Genomic DNA, 15172 nt, shown 5'->3' on the forward strand with positions numbered 1-15172 from the left:
CCGCATAAGATGCGGGCACTTTAACTCTTCGTCATGCTGCTGCAGCACTGCTTTTTTTGTTAGGTTGTTTTATTACTGCTGGGTAGTAGTAAAATAACTTCATCACTGACTGGTGATGCTGCTGGTAGATGTTTTTAATGTCCCCACAAACAGACAAAAGTTAAATTTGGATTTATTAAATATGTCTGAAGTATGATATTACAAGCTACATTTTTCTCAATACGTAAGCGTATTAATTAATCAAATTTAATTTCTGAAATCAAATTCAATCAACTTTATTTCTTAACCTCACTTTACACAAGTTAGTTTGAGTGGGGAATTATATTCTTTCGTATTATTGCATGTAGGGTTTCCCCTCAATTTGATGTTAAGAATGCGTTTTATATATTAGGACGACCATTCCCTGCTCCCAAGAGGGGAAAAATGCTCCAAAGTCGCTGCTTTTTCTCTGCTAATAGCCAAAAAAATAATGAACTTTTTTTTAAATCAAATAATCTGAATGTAGGAAAATCAAATGCGTAAGTTACAAGGAGCACCTGAATGCGGCACCAGAGGAGGTGACGTCATCATGTATTTGACAGCGTCCCCGGCACGGACATCTCCTCTCCTCTCCCCCCCCCTCCTTCTCTGATAACTTTAACTGTCCAATTGAATACATCAGCTTTCATGGATTAACACACAGTAAATGTCACACTGTGGTTGCTCTGTTCCTGTTCAGCATAGACTTTATTGTAAACATGTAAAGAGCACAGAGTATATAGACAATGGCTCCCTCCTGACTGTGGACACTCTCACAGCCCCAACAGGCACTATAACTAAGGAACTTTTCCCTCATTGGAAACCAAGTTGCTGAAAAAGAAATACCTCATTCTGCATAAAGTCTCCCTTTGCTACCAGACATAACTGAATTCACCTTTTATTCATCTTTAAATAAAAGAAACCACAAAAAGGTCAGTTTTACATCATACAATATCTATCATGTATGTCCATTTACTTTCTTTGTTCTGCAGTCAAAGACAAAATATGTAGCAGCAATAAAAATATATCTGTTAGACCCCACAGCACAGAACTGTCTGGTTTATGTCAAAATTTAAAACATTGTTTCAGTATTTTTCTGTTTTATCCCCATTTACTTCACATCATGTATTCTTCACGTTACCGACAACCATTTCCACAATGTGTTTCCAGCCGTGGCTCTATGGATGGAAATGTCAGTTGATCAGTCCACCACTTCGGTCTAGACTGAAATATCTTAACTATTGGACAGATTGCCAGGTATTTTGGTACATACTTGCATGGTTCTCAGAGGACAAACCCTAATGAATTTGGCGATCCTTTAATTTACATTTTGACCTAACTGCTAGTTTGCAGTCAGGTCAAAATTTTAATTCGTCCAATACTTCTAACAAAATACCTGCAAAACTAATTCCCATCAGCCTCAGCCTACTTTATGTTCTATGCTTATTAGCAAATGTTAGCATGCCAACACACTGAGATAAAATGGTAAACAGTATGCCTGCTAAACATCAGGATGTTAGCACTATCATTGTGAACATGTTAGCATGCTGAGGTTAGCATTTTGCTCAAAGCAAAGCCGTGCCTAAGTTCAGCCTCACAGAGCTGCTAGCATGGTTGTAGACTCGTTTGTCGCAAGAGCAAACTTGAAACATGTTTTACATCAGATTTAAGTGCAGAATGACATGAAAAGAAGGAGAGTGCAGTACCACCAAAGCGCCATACTGTAGTGAAATGAATGAAGACTATTTGCTGTCTGCAGAGGAGTCCTTTAAAAATCACATACTTTGGTCATCGGTGATCATTTTTCAGTAAATGGGCTGAAACACAAAGAACGCTTGTCATACAAGTATGCACGCAGTTTTCCCTCTGCTCTCTCAGGCTGTAACAGTCCCCATTATTGCTTAATTACTGGCATAAGCTAACGTAGCAGCGACAAGCCTGAAAAAAAAGCAGAACTCTAGCAGCAAATCAACAATAAACCTGACCAGCAGTGTTCCTCACTAGAACAAGGGAAGCTTAGGCACTGACGGGTAGGGAATGGCTACATTTCATTCCTTGTTCTCTGTGGTTATGCAGCTGTGTGTCCTTTTAAGGTGCTTCCAGTCTGCTTCGCTTTCACAGCGCTGAACTCTGCTGAAGAACTTCTTGATGAGAGCCTTGGCTTCTGCTTTAACTGTGGACACAGAGATGAGCGTTAGAGAGGAGCCCGTCGCGTGCAGCAAAGCGCAAGTTTTAGATGATGTACCCCCTGCGTACCTTGGCCTTTCCCCCGACTCCTCCCCTCCGCGAGAAGGTGAGATAAGTAGCGGGCGAAAGACTTAAACAGCTCCTACAACCAAAAAGAAAACAACAGCTGTGAAACGACTCATTTCACCAAGCTTTTCCTGCAAACAGGAAATGGTATTCTGCTCTCTCACCTTGGTGGCAAACCTTCCCTGAGTGTAAAAGGGGTCCAGGTAGCGGACCACGATGTCGGCTGCTTCCTTTAGTGTCACAGGCTTGGGCGGCTCATTAACAGGCTGCAGGGCCCTCTCCTGCACATTGGGGTTGAAGGTTACTCTTCTGCTGCTGCCGTCTGCAGGGCGGCTGCGCTTCACTGGAGGAGAAGTCTCTCTGTTCGCTTTCATATCATCTGTCAACTGAACACACACAAAATCAGTGACTGAGCGGGAAAGACATCTTCAGATTGGATAGGAAACTCATACTTACCCCTGCTACCAGAGGCGCTTTATCTTCTTCCTCAGGCTTGTTTTGTCTGCATGAGAGAAAATAATGTTAATGAAGAAGACTTTTCCGTCATCTTAAAATGGTGCATTCAGGGTTTCTTACTCTGATTTATACTCTTTAGATGTGTCTTTAAGTCGCTCCAGCTCCAACATCTCTGTCTCCTCTTCTTCATCATCAAGTATAACTATTACATTGTTTTTACTTTCTTCTTGGATCACATCCTGAGTCTCTGACTCCACAGGACTGATCTCTACATCCTCCACAGTGACAGGTGAGTGTTCCCGCTGGCTACTGTTGTCTTCAGCTTCCAAGGCGGTAGTATGAGATAATATAACGCCCTTTGGCGTCTCCGCCTCCTCCACTGTCTGTTTCTTAGCAAAGTACTGGGAAATGTTGCGGGAACTCTTTGCCGCTTCCGCTAGCTTCTGCTGCTTCTTGCTTATGGCTCTGCTGGCCTTCGTCGGGCTGTTCAGGCAGGAAGCTGCGGCATTTGCTCTGGCTCTGATCGATGACGTTACAGCCGAAGAGGCATCTGTGTTCGTCTGTTCTCTCCTCTCCAATTCAGAGCCTCCCGAGCGGTCGTTGTAAAATCCGCTGCCCTCTGTCCATTTGTTAGACTCAGTGTCCAACATGGAGGACTTCAGCAGCTCCTTAGCAGTCAGGAAGGGGTTGGATTGGCCCCTCTGCCCTGCCCCTATTCTCTTACGCTTCAGCTGGAGGAATAATAGAAAACAGAATACGTTAGGCTTGGGCGCTATTTATTTTTTCATACCTTTCAGACTTTTCACCGGGTTATTGGTATATCAAAAAAGTGAAGCAGGTTATCGAGTTGTAGATGATGTAGGCAGTTTTACAATGCATCGCCCGCCTACAATACATCAGCTCAATACAGCATGTCTGAATCAGTTTAATTGAAAGCAGAGCGTTTGTATTTTTGACTGTATTCAAAATCATACCGTTGGGATTTCTAAATACCCTGGTATGCTGTAGTACCCCCCAAGCCTAGAATTAATGTCTGCAACTGCTTGTAATAATCTTACTGAGTAGATCTCCGATGCAGATGTGAACCCCTGCAGCTCCTCAGAGAAGCAGGAAGAAGAAGGGGAAGATGCTTCCTCTTTGAGTTTTGACTCCATTTCTGTGGATTCACTGTTGCTGTTTGTCTTCTCACTTTCTCCTCTTTCTCCTCCAGCTGAAGCCGGGACTGTTTTCTTCATCTCTGATACCTTTAAGAACAAGAACGGAATATGGTATTTAGATTTTACTTTGTGCTACCGATGAGGCTGTGCCAGACAGAACAGTCAGTACTCACCTTCTTTAGGACAGCAGCCTTGTACAAATTGGACGTCTTGCTGCTCTTGAAGACCTCATGTTCGAGCTCCACCGCTAATGACAGGGTACCACAGCTGAGAGATGGAGAAGACATTAAAGAGAATGTATAGTGACATTTCTGCAGGAAATTAACTATGGATATGCATGATGTTTGAAGCATGTATCTGCATAATTACTTGAATGTGTCTTCTGCCCCCTGGTGGCCATGTAATGCCTCCTGCAAGAGGCACAGACAGTGCTCTCTGGCCTGAAATAGAATACAGTATTTATATAATTAATTAAATTAAATGATAAACTAATAAAAACATTTTCAAATCAAAGCTACAGAATCGTAATTATTTTAATTTAGTAGAAAGGCATGGTTTTGAGGGAAATGTTTGCAGCACCGAAACTTCTTGCAACTGCACACCAAAGATGAAAATAATAAAATAAATTATCTTCACATCTTTGTATATTTTGTTCTGTAAAACTGTTACCGAGGATTCAGACACTGCAGCTGCATATTCAGCCCACAGTGACCACTTTTACTGTACGAAATATTCTGCTGTCTCATTCTTTTCTTTCCAGATGCTGTATATACACTGTTATTTACTTACATCAATAATAGTGTTTGTATTGCTCAGCTGAATCTCTGACTCTGCTATCTGTCTTCACATCTCATGACACATGAGTCACTGAATTCCCAGAGACGTGTTGATGAACGCAGCAGTTATGGGGAATGTCTTCACAGTGCTGTGTGAGTACCTTTACTGTGAGCCTGGGGATCCTCTGGCTGCTGGCCTCTCTAAGTGGACAGTCAGCATCTGCACAGTACGACACACTGGTTATATGGCAGTACAGATCAGCCTGGATATCCACTGATACTTATTTTTTCTTCTATTGATTTTACCTGGAGGAACAAAGTCTTCCCTCTGACCGTCACTTCCCTAAAGAAACACGAACACAGACAGAAGTTAATTCTCAGATTCTTACTGAAACACAGTAACTTATGACACAGTGACACACCTGTATGCTATCTCTGCAGTGTTCCCTTCTACTGACACTATACAATAAAAAAGGCACAAATGCCCCCAAAATAGTAAAATAAATAAAAAGATTGTATGAACGTATATTTTGACTTTCAAACAGCCCTTAAAAGGTGGCTTTGAAATTCGTAATTTCCTTTACTGAGTCCACTGATGACAAGTTTTCACAGCAGAAAATCTATATAGCATAATCTCAGTATGTTCCATTATTTTTTTCAAAACATGGCTAAAGCTACATTTGACTACTAAAATATGTTTTTTGACTTTTTTTTTTTACTTTAACCTGGTAGATCAATGTGTTTAATTTCAGTTCTGAATGCTGTGGGGTCGGGCTGTCCACAGCCTCCTTTCTACCAGTTTAAACAGGTCATAGTATGCTCATTTTCCGGTTCACCCTTTTATTTAGCAGTGCCTAGTTAAGGACTAGACGTCTTGTTGCTGTGTGTGCTGCAGCTCAGTGTGTTTCTCCACTTGTGTTTTTGAGGGTGTGTCTGACTAGCCGACAGGCGAGCATTATGACGCATGTTACAAAGTGACGCAGATAGTTTAGGGAAGTAAAGGCTGGACTACAATCGAGCTGTTTTCAGACAGTTCAGAGCAGTGTTTTCTGTGGGCTATAGTAACTCCCTTTGGAGTGGACTTTGGTCTTTTTCACTTTGCAAACCAATTACATGCACAAAAAAGATATATAACAAAATAAAGGAGAGGAAAAAGCAGAAAAGCATGATATGACCTCTTTAACAACTAATCTCATTTGTTTATGTCACTTAGTTTCTTTCTACTTTTTTTACAATCATGGCATTCCACGTTGTGTTGTAAACTGGACAAGCTCCACTTGGACCTTGTGAGGAACAGATTTACTTCAATGTTGCGTCAATTCCACCGAACATGTGGGAGCAATTTACCACAATCCTCAGGGGCCTCAACAGGCTCTGCCTTCCTGCTGCCAACAGATGGCAAACAAATGTGCAAAGACGCAAACAGTACATGGAGTTGTTTTTCTAGAAAATACGCATTTCTAAAACAGGTTTGTGTGTTGATGATTATGATTCACCTTCCGCAGGTTCATCTGCTTCTTGAAGAGGTCAGAAAACTCCTTTTTCCTCTGTGTACCATCATCTTCACTACTACTGGCGCCCACTTCATCATACCTGCAAGGTATCAATGTCAAGCTACAGGTTCACCACTGAGTTACATTACAAAAGTAGTCAAAATTAAACATCTCAGTGTCACTAAGGTTGTCCTGCCTTTCAAAGCCGTAGCCCTTCTTCCCTCCTTCATAAAGGCCCGGCTGGAAACCAAATGCTCCTTTGGGCTCTTTGCTCTGAGCTTCAATCTTGGTGCTGAGTGCAGCTGCCCTCTCCAGCTGGGCTCGTACAGCTTTGGGGTTACGACAGTAGTCGCAGGCACCTGCGCAGTTGGGAGTCTTGTCCCCAAAGAACTTGGAGATGGTGGCATGGCGACAACTGGTGGGAAGATAAGAGACACTGCTATTAAAAACCAAATACATGTGGGGACAGGCTGGTGATACAGCTCCTGCAAGTCTGAATACAAAAGAGATCAAAGGCAGTTTGCAGTTGGTTACATACTAGAGCCTGCAGTCCTTAAAAAGGTCAAGCCTGATGATGTTTTTGAGCACACAGCAAACATCACTCCATCATATACAGGCCATCTAGTGCATCATTGATCTGTTAGGTATTGTGTAACCACCGCACACTTCTGTGATCAATGTTTCTGTTATGAAACAAGTCAAACAGTGTGTGACATGAAATAAAAACATCATCTGATAATCCCAAAACTAAAGCTAAGACACAGAGATAATATTACTGATTCATGTATTGATAACAACAATGCATTAGAGCAAGTTATATCTTGATTTGGGAAGTAATTAGTCCGTCCTGCTGCATTTTTAAAATCCCAGCTTTAGATTTGACTGTTGCCATTTTTAAAATAATAAGGCCTCCTTCTTTGTATCAGATTGAGTATTATGCAACAACCAATATTCTCACACACACACACACACAATTAGACGAGCCTCTTCAACAACATACTAACAACCTTGCTGGAAATGGAAACGCTGTCTCCACACAGCCATGAAAAGAAAAAGGGGCCGTTTCACCAAAGGAGGTGGGGAATGACAGAGAGGCACACAAAGACTCTGTGAAGCAGCAGTCACTCCCAGGGAGGACTGTCGAAGAGCAAACAGCCTTGGAGTTTGGAGGCAGACAAACTAAAGTGAGGCACAGCAGACAGCTACTCTGTGTGTGTGTGTGTGTGCATCTCCACTAAAAACCACATAGAAGAAGAGAAGAGCAACAAACCTGAGGACCAGAGAAAAGAAAGATTAAGAGGAGCATGAAAGAGTACCATTAGAACCCGAGGAATTACCCCTCCAAACCCTAATCTCGACCTGACTGCTAATCTCAGGCAGCACCGGAGGACTCCTCTGGATGATGTGCCGCACGTTTCAGCAACAAAATAACACAACGGCAAATAAGACCCCCAGTGATCAACATTTCCTCCCTGAAGGAGTTACCCTGCTGCCTACTCCCCATCAACTGGTCTGCTTACTTCTGCTGTGTCGTTTTTTGCCAGTCAGTTTGGGCTTGGCTGAGTGTGCAAAAACAACAAAGACTCTCACAGGTAAGTGCCTTTTACCTTAAGTGTGTCTGTGCACCTGACCATAAAATATTTAAATAACAGGGTCAAACAATCAGTGGGGAAAGGGGAAGTCTGAATATAATCCATATATTATAATTCTGCTGCACTAAAACTGGCGCTTCAACACTAACTGGTGTTATTATTACTCGTTTACAGAGTAATGCAACACAGCACTTGTATTTTTTGGGCCAAATAACCTTACTGTAGGGCTGGACGATATGGTCAAAAATTTAATCACGATAAAAAGTTTTCATATATGTATGAGTAAAATTAAGTAAAAGCTTTTTTCAGTGATTTGTCCTCAACAAAATAAATATAAAGTCCTAATTCGTGTATGATTCAAGTGAATACGTTTTTTTTTGTTGAAAAAAAATTATATCGCCATAATTATTGTTACTGTTTTATTGTCCAGACCTACCTTAAAAGGAGTACTTTGACTACTACTACCCAGACTACTACTTTTGACAATTGGGGAACTTTGTCAGCTTAGCAGTGCAAATAGCACAAAGATTGGAAATAGGAATCAGTTAGCCTGGCTCTAGTCAAAGGTAACAAAATAGCACATTACATGTTGTTCATCTAATCTGTAGTCCGAGTGAATTACAGTGAGACTACTTCTTGGCCGGAGGAAAAGAGGAAGTTTCTGTTCCTAGCCAAGAAATATTCAGACCCATCCTAAAAACCAAACGAATCTGCGAGCTCATGTTTCATTTGTTCTGACAGACGAGTCTGGTCCCAATCCCATTCAAACAGATATCCACCCAACCTGGATCTGGTCGGGCCAATTACTGACGTGGAACTGGTTCAGAAGAACCCGTCATCACAGCAGCATCCAACAAACTGGGCAGTATATTTTCTCAAAAGTAAGAACAAACTGCACTTAAAGCTTAACCCACTGTAAATCAGCAAATTTACATTTTTTGGCACTTTTTTTATCAGATAACGTGTTAATTAATGAACTTTAGAGGTGCTAGTAGGTAGATTTTGTTACTTTTGGACAGAGTCATGCTAGCTGTTTCCCCCTGTTCCCAGTCTTTATGCTAAACTAAGCTAACGAGCTGCTGTCTGTAGCTAAGTATCACACATACATGACAGTGGTATAAATCTTCCCGCGTAATTCTCAACAATAAATAATTGAGCAAATTTCCCCAAATGTCGAACTATTTAAAAAAAAGACATTTAATTATGCAGGAGTTTGTATTATTTTATAATGTTTGGTAATTCACTACAACAAACTGTGGCTTCCCAAACCATCAAGAGCTAAACCCACAGACTGTCACACCCTGGGCCTGTAGAGCACAATAACACAGTAAAGCACGTAAAACTTGACACCACCCATTAAAACACATTTTAGTGTATACACATTAAATACAATGAGGCTGGTGTCAGGAGATACTTCAGTTCAAAAGCTTAACACAGAGAAGGACCCCGTTGTACTTCCTTTTGTTGCGTCGTCTTACAGGGGGTTAACCGCCAGCACCACCCCGTGTCATTGCCCTGGTAAATAGATTCCCTCTGACTTTCACACTCAGCTAGAAAAAACACATGCTTTACATTTGTCTAGTTCCAGGCAGTAAAACGCCTGCCTTTCTTTCTCACTTTAAACACTTTCCCTTCAAAAAAAGGTGGAAGTTACGTGCCTGTGTCAAAACACCAGCGACGTCTTCTCAGGGTGTCAGTAACAAGCAACAGGAGTTCAAGCATGACCTTTTCACCGGAAAAACTTTCACATCGTTTCTGCCTCACTAGGATGGATGCCAGACAAGAGACGCTTGATCTCCTGAACAAGATATGGGTGAAGCTTCAGGGTCTGCCCAACGCAACTGCTGTAGAGCTGGGAGCCTTCTTTGTGCTCTTAACCTTCATCTGTGAGTCTCTGCTCTCAATTATCCCTCATTTCTGTGTTGTTTTTAAAAAAAGAGTGATCTGGTCATGATGCTGTTATTTGCCCTCCTGCAGTGATGGTCCTGCTCATGACAGTGTTGACCTGCGTGACCTGCTGCTGCTATCGCAACACCAAAAAGAAGGGGACGAACATTTGAGACAATGTGCTCCACAAAAGCAAGCCTTATTCTTAAATCTGGCACAGGAAATGGTGTAAAACTTCCCACGAAACACAAAAACAGACATTCTCTGCAGACTTTGTCTCTCGCAAGCAATCCTGCAGAGAGGATAAAAACTCCTACTGAGAGTCATGGTCATATAATGAATAGACAGACATTTGGGATATTTCAGTGAGCAATGAAATCACATACAGGGTGTGTTCAGTGGGTCTAGAGGAGCCCAGCCCACAAACAACAAAGCACCTGACAAGCAGAGAGAAGGATGTCATGACTGGCTGCCAAACACACCTGCTGAAGCTGCCAGGTTTTCAGGAGAATCTACATTCTTTAGGGTATCCCTGCGCTTTACAGGGCAGCAACCGCACCTATGGCCCGAGGAAAAGGCAGGGCCGACCCAAAGTGTCTAATAATGCAGGCAAATACATATACAAATTTGTCTAATAATTTTTTAAAACTTCAGAACATTAACAGCGAGTTGGACTGTGAGATGTAAAGAGGACAGCTAAATTGGTCTGTTAATGTTTTTCTAAACTCAATTATGTGTCATTCTTAAGGAATGAGCGCCGGCAGTCAGACTTACAGAAAGATCCTCCTACAGGGAGAAACTGTTTTCCAAACTGAAATTGTTCCTTGACATGTTTCACAACAAAGAAGAGAGATGAAGTCTGCCATCTGCTGTACACAAACTGAAATGGATTATGAATGTATTAACAGTGTGTAATGGCAGTTTTCATGTATACACCTGCATTTTATATATGTGCTAAGAGTGGAGACATTATGTAATGATGTGGTTTTATTAACCTTGATTTGTACGCAATAAACAAGAATCGACTTGCATGCATGCACGGCTGCGCTGGACGCTTCACTTACCCTTCTTGTGCACAGAAGGACACCATGGCTTCAAAGTCTGTTATGGCTGTTTTGTCCGTCTCCTTCGCAGAGCCACGTTTTTCCTGCGGACAAGTTAAAATGTTCACAAACCTTGAAACGATGCAGAGTTTTATTTACAGGAGCTCCTCACATTTTGAGTTTTCTGTTAACGTGCTGACCTGTTTGCGGGCAACCTCCTGGCGGATGAGGAAGTTAATTTGCTCCTTATCTTTTGCGGAGTAGTACGTGCGGCAGGAGGAGGGCAGTCCGTCCCTTCCAGCTCGCCCAGACTCTTGGTAGTAACTGGCCAGGGACTTCGCGAGGTTCCAATGAGCCACAAACCTGCAGGATTAACAAAAAACATTAGCACATACAAACTCAAATTCTGTGTCCAACACAGCAAAACCTCATCGCCTCACCTGACATTGGCCTTGTCTACTCCCATACCAAAGCTGATGGTGGCTACGATAACCAGCACCTTCCCCTGCATCCACTCATTCTGGGCCTCTGTGCGATCTCCTGCCTTCAGACCTACAGTATAAAAACAGAAGGCAAGCATCTGAGCCCAGATCTTGGCATTTTCTGATCCTACCGCTACATGGAGGAAAAAAGTCTAACCTGCGTGATAAGGCTTGGCCAAGACTCCAAGCTTGGTCAGCTGGTAAGCCACAGTTTCACAGCCTTCCCTGGTCCGACAGTACACAATCCCACAACCCTGTTCACAAATATTACATACAGTAGGTTAAAGAAACCAGGGCTCCTACGCTTATATTCAAGGGAAAATATCAGCTAATATTGGCTCATCACAGATTAACTGGTATAAGGCTACGTGACAGGTGGCATGAAAACAAGAATTTTTTAATTGAGGCTGGTATCAATAGTGATAGAGAACTTTCAGACAATGACATATCAGCACACAAACGTTTTTATAAGGATCCTTTAAACTTTTAACAAAATTGAGACCCTGGTATGTTCTGAAGGGACCCATTTACAGTAAATGATCTTAAACACATCTGTGACATATCTGTACGGCCGTTTCTTGTTGCTTAGCGAGTTGGTAGAGAAACATATCAAGGATGGGAGGGCGTAAAATGCCCTGCTTCCAGCAAATGTCTTAGTCACAACTTTTAGTTGAAGTTGAGTGAAATTCAACAGCTCAAAAAAAGATTTGAACTAGACAAAATTACACTGAGAAATAAAACTATTTCAAAGCAAACATTTGACGATTAGATTCAGAGAGCTGAGACATTTAGGTGATACGTTTTTTTGAAAACGCACACCAAATATTATCGTTTGAACTTAGCTCCTCTGAGATATATCAGTATCAGCATATTACATAGTTTTTCCATGTGAGAGCACTGAAAAGTTATTTTAGGTTATGTGTGTATATACAATGATTAAAGACTAATATCATTATTGGATTTTTTTTTTTTTACCGAGATATACAGTAGATATCGGCATTGACCTAAAAAATCTAGACTTTTTAAGGCTTTATTATATTTTCCTCAAATCCGCTAAGGGCTTTTCTTGCACATACAAACACTTAATGAAGAAATAGTAGGCTGTATTGAAAACCTTTGGCTAACCATGGCTATTCTCAATCTCTTTTCAATGTGCTGCTCTTTGTCTACTGCAAACTACTACGTGATTTTAATATATGTAAATCTTTACAAAGTAGATGCCTCATGTGGCTGGTGATCTATCATTCACAGAAAAGGAATAGTTTCACACAAACAACCCTATGACCACACACGTCTACCAACCTGTCCATAAGACCCACTGTCCAGTGTCAGTGCCTTCTGAATGAAGGCGTGGAGGTGGACGTAGGGGTTTGGCAGCAGCTCTCTGAAGATCACATCATAGTGCAAGTTACTGCGGAAGACAGGTGTGACAAAAGACAACGCCGAGCGCAGCCTCAGGGACTGTATAATGTCCTCTTGTACATTCTTGGGCGCTGTTGCTGTCAGGGCCAAACAGGGAACCCCCGGCAAGCGAGCACGCAGCTCACCCAATTTGAGGTAGTCTGGCCTGAAATCGTGTCCCCACTGGGAGACGCAATGTGCCTCGTCCACAGCCAGGTAAGACAGCAGGCCGCGCGAGCACAGGCCTGTCAGGCAGGGCTGGAACGAGGGAGAGGCCACCATCTCTGGAGTGATGTAGAGCAGCTTGAGCTTGGGGCAGCTGCTCCCTAAATCAGCCAGGATCAGACGGCGTTCGCCTGCTGGGAGCTTGGAGTTGATGGAGCAGGCAGGGATGTTGAGACCCTTCAGGCGGTCCACTTGGTCCTGGAGGGGGAACACAGGAGGGGATTAACACAACTGGCACCACACACAAAACCATACATGTATGTAAAGCATTTGAATAAGCTGACCTGAATGAGAGCGATCAGCGGGGATATAACCAGAGTAATACCCTCAGCCAGAACTGCAGGTAGCTGGTAGCAGAGGGACTTTCCTGCTCCAGTGGGCATGCACACAAACACATCTTTGTCCCCTGAAGGAAGACAACAGCAGTCACCACCATGCCATACATTACTCTCTCTCTCTCTCTCTCCCTGACAACACTACCTGTGAGAGATAATTCAAACTGAGCCTCTTATCTAACTATCAAGGAAAAGGTCAGCGAAATTTTGCCTGTTGCTACGAGCCAGCTAACGTTAGCATGGAGATAAACTAACGTCCCCACAGCAGATAAACAGCTCGCTCGCTCACTTACCTCTGATGACTGCTTTGACAACATCTTCCTGTAGTTTAGACCTAAAATTGTCAAACCCGAAGTGGGTTTTTAAAGCTTGTTTTAAAGTTGTTGTCATCGTCTGTACGTCCGTAAAGAACTCATAAATAAACCCCTTTGAAGTCGTCGCACACCGATGACGTAATTACAACTGAAACGCAAAAACGTTTTTCGTTTAGTGATTCATTTGTTTGTTTTTTAGTATATTTGTATTATTATTATTATTATTATTGTACTTAGCTGCAGTAGTTGAGTAAATGTAGGTCTACTTTATTTCCACCCCTGTTGTGCTAAAATTCTCAATCTTGAGAAATCTCTATCTTACAGCATACAATGACAATACTGTTGCTCCACTTTTTCCAAATTACAATGTTCTTGTACACAAAGCCAGCTACATAAACAAATTAGTTTCTGAGTTTGGTGTGGAAGAACTTCACTGGCCTGCACAGGGCCCTGACATCAATCACATCCAACACCTTTGGGGTGAACCAGAACGTTGACATGATGTCGACCCAACATTAACCTCAATATAATGCTCTTGCTCTCATGCTGAATGGGAGCAAATGTCTGCAGCCAGATTCATGCGGGGAGTCTGAATTGTTTTACAAAAGACAAAATTTAAATAACCACCTGTTCACATGTACTGACAACATTTTAGTTGCTTCATAACCAGATCACCAACATCTGTTTTTCATCAGTCTGCTGGTAAGTAGTTTAAGTGAATGCTGAGATAACACCTGTTTCACCCAGAATGCACTGCTGGTGTTCAAAATTACCTGTGCAATAAAACCATTCAAAGCAAATGAGAAACATATTCAGAAATTACCTCATTAGCAACCACTCAATATTCTAAACTTGGCCAGCTAGAGGGCCATGTTTCACACATGTGCTGCTGTTCCCCCCACTGTCACTGTAGTGTGTACAGTTTTTCTGTACTGAAACACTAATGGCCTCAGATTTGGCCCAGGGATAGGCAGTCATGGTTTAAGTATAAGTAGCAATACCACAGTCTAGAAATACAGTCTAAAAGTACTAGTATTAGCATCAAGATAAACCTAAAGTATCAAATGTAAAATAACTCATTATGTAGAATGGCCCATGTCAGAATAATGTTTATTTTTGTATAATAATTATTGATGCATTAATGTGTACATCTTGTTGCAGCTGATAAAGATGGAGTTGCTACTTTAATAATAATGCTGGATAGCTTGTGAATTTCCTCTGGGATCAATAAAGTTTATCTTCTTAACCAATGATAATACATCATCATTTACTTGTTTAGTACTAGCGACCAAAGATATCGCATAAATGTGAAAATTGAAATTTGGTGAAAAAAAGTAAAGATTACATTATTTCCCTCAGAGTTGTAACAGAGTAGAAGTATAAAGAAGTTCAAAATGGAAATACTCAAGTAAAGTGCAAGTACGTCTAAATTAAGTACAGTACTTGTACAAATGTGCTTGGTTACTTTGCACCTCTGGCGATATAACCTATATAAGCACATAACTGAAGTGAGGAAAGCTACATTTTTACACACACATCTTTAAAAGAGAGTGTCAAGATCGTAGAAGCTTCAGGTGTGTGTTTTAGTGCAAACACCTAGTATAGTGTGACATATTAATCTCACGAAGTCATCACAGAAATTCAGTCGGTCTCTCAACATTGAACTGCGCATACATGATTCTGATACTGAAATATTGTGAATCATTTTACACACTTTTCCCAATTGACATATTTTCCATA

General features: G+C 41.7%; 1 protein-coding gene and 1 long non-coding RNA gene across 4 annotated transcripts; one reads left to right on the forward strand and one right to left on the reverse strand.

The window, feature by feature from the left end:
* Positions 1 to 699: 699 nt before the first annotated feature.
* Positions 700 to 13571, reverse strand: recql5 (RecQ helicase-like 5). The gene is made up of 19 exons (XM_038696765.1): positions 13412 to 13571; positions 13068 to 13189; positions 12460 to 12981; positions 11315 to 11411; positions 11116 to 11227; positions 10876 to 11038; positions 10697 to 10779; positions 6350 to 6568; positions 6157 to 6253; positions 4967 to 5003; positions 4822 to 4880; positions 4254 to 4324; positions 4058 to 4151; positions 3786 to 3971; positions 2848 to 3458; positions 2728 to 2773; positions 2436 to 2657; positions 2275 to 2347; positions 700 to 2191 (listed from the first exon to the last, which is right to left on the reverse strand). Exons 1-19 carry the CDS (start codon positions 13506 to 13508, stop codon positions 2067 to 2069), a joined length of 3036 nt encoding a protein of 1011 aa, XP_038552693.1. The 5' UTR covers positions 13509 to 13571; the 3' UTR covers positions 700 to 2066.
* LOC119886222 lies at positions 7039 to 10667 on the forward strand. 3 transcript variants are annotated; one of them, XR_005441460.1, is made up of 4 exons: positions 7039 to 7745; positions 8487 to 8626; positions 9513 to 9631; positions 9723 to 10667. It is a non-coding gene; the product is annotated as an uncharacterized LOC119886222 (long non-coding RNA). The 3 variants fall into 3 exon arrangements; XR_005441461.1 differs by having other exon boundaries at positions 7054 to 7745; positions 8517 to 8626; XR_005441459.1 differs by lacking the exon at positions 8487 to 8626 and having other exon boundaries at positions 7140 to 7745.
* Positions 13572 to 15172: the final 1601 nt, after the last annotated feature.

The sequence above is a fragment of the Micropterus salmoides genome, unplaced genomic scaffold, assembly GCF_014851395.1.
Source record: "Micropterus salmoides isolate LMB-PRFRI ecotype aquatic unplaced genomic scaffold, ASM1485139v1 Ms_hic_scaffold_10, whole genome shotgun sequence".
Classification (NCBI taxonomy): Eukaryota; Metazoa; Chordata; class Actinopteri; order Centrarchiformes; family Centrarchidae; genus Micropterus; species Micropterus salmoides.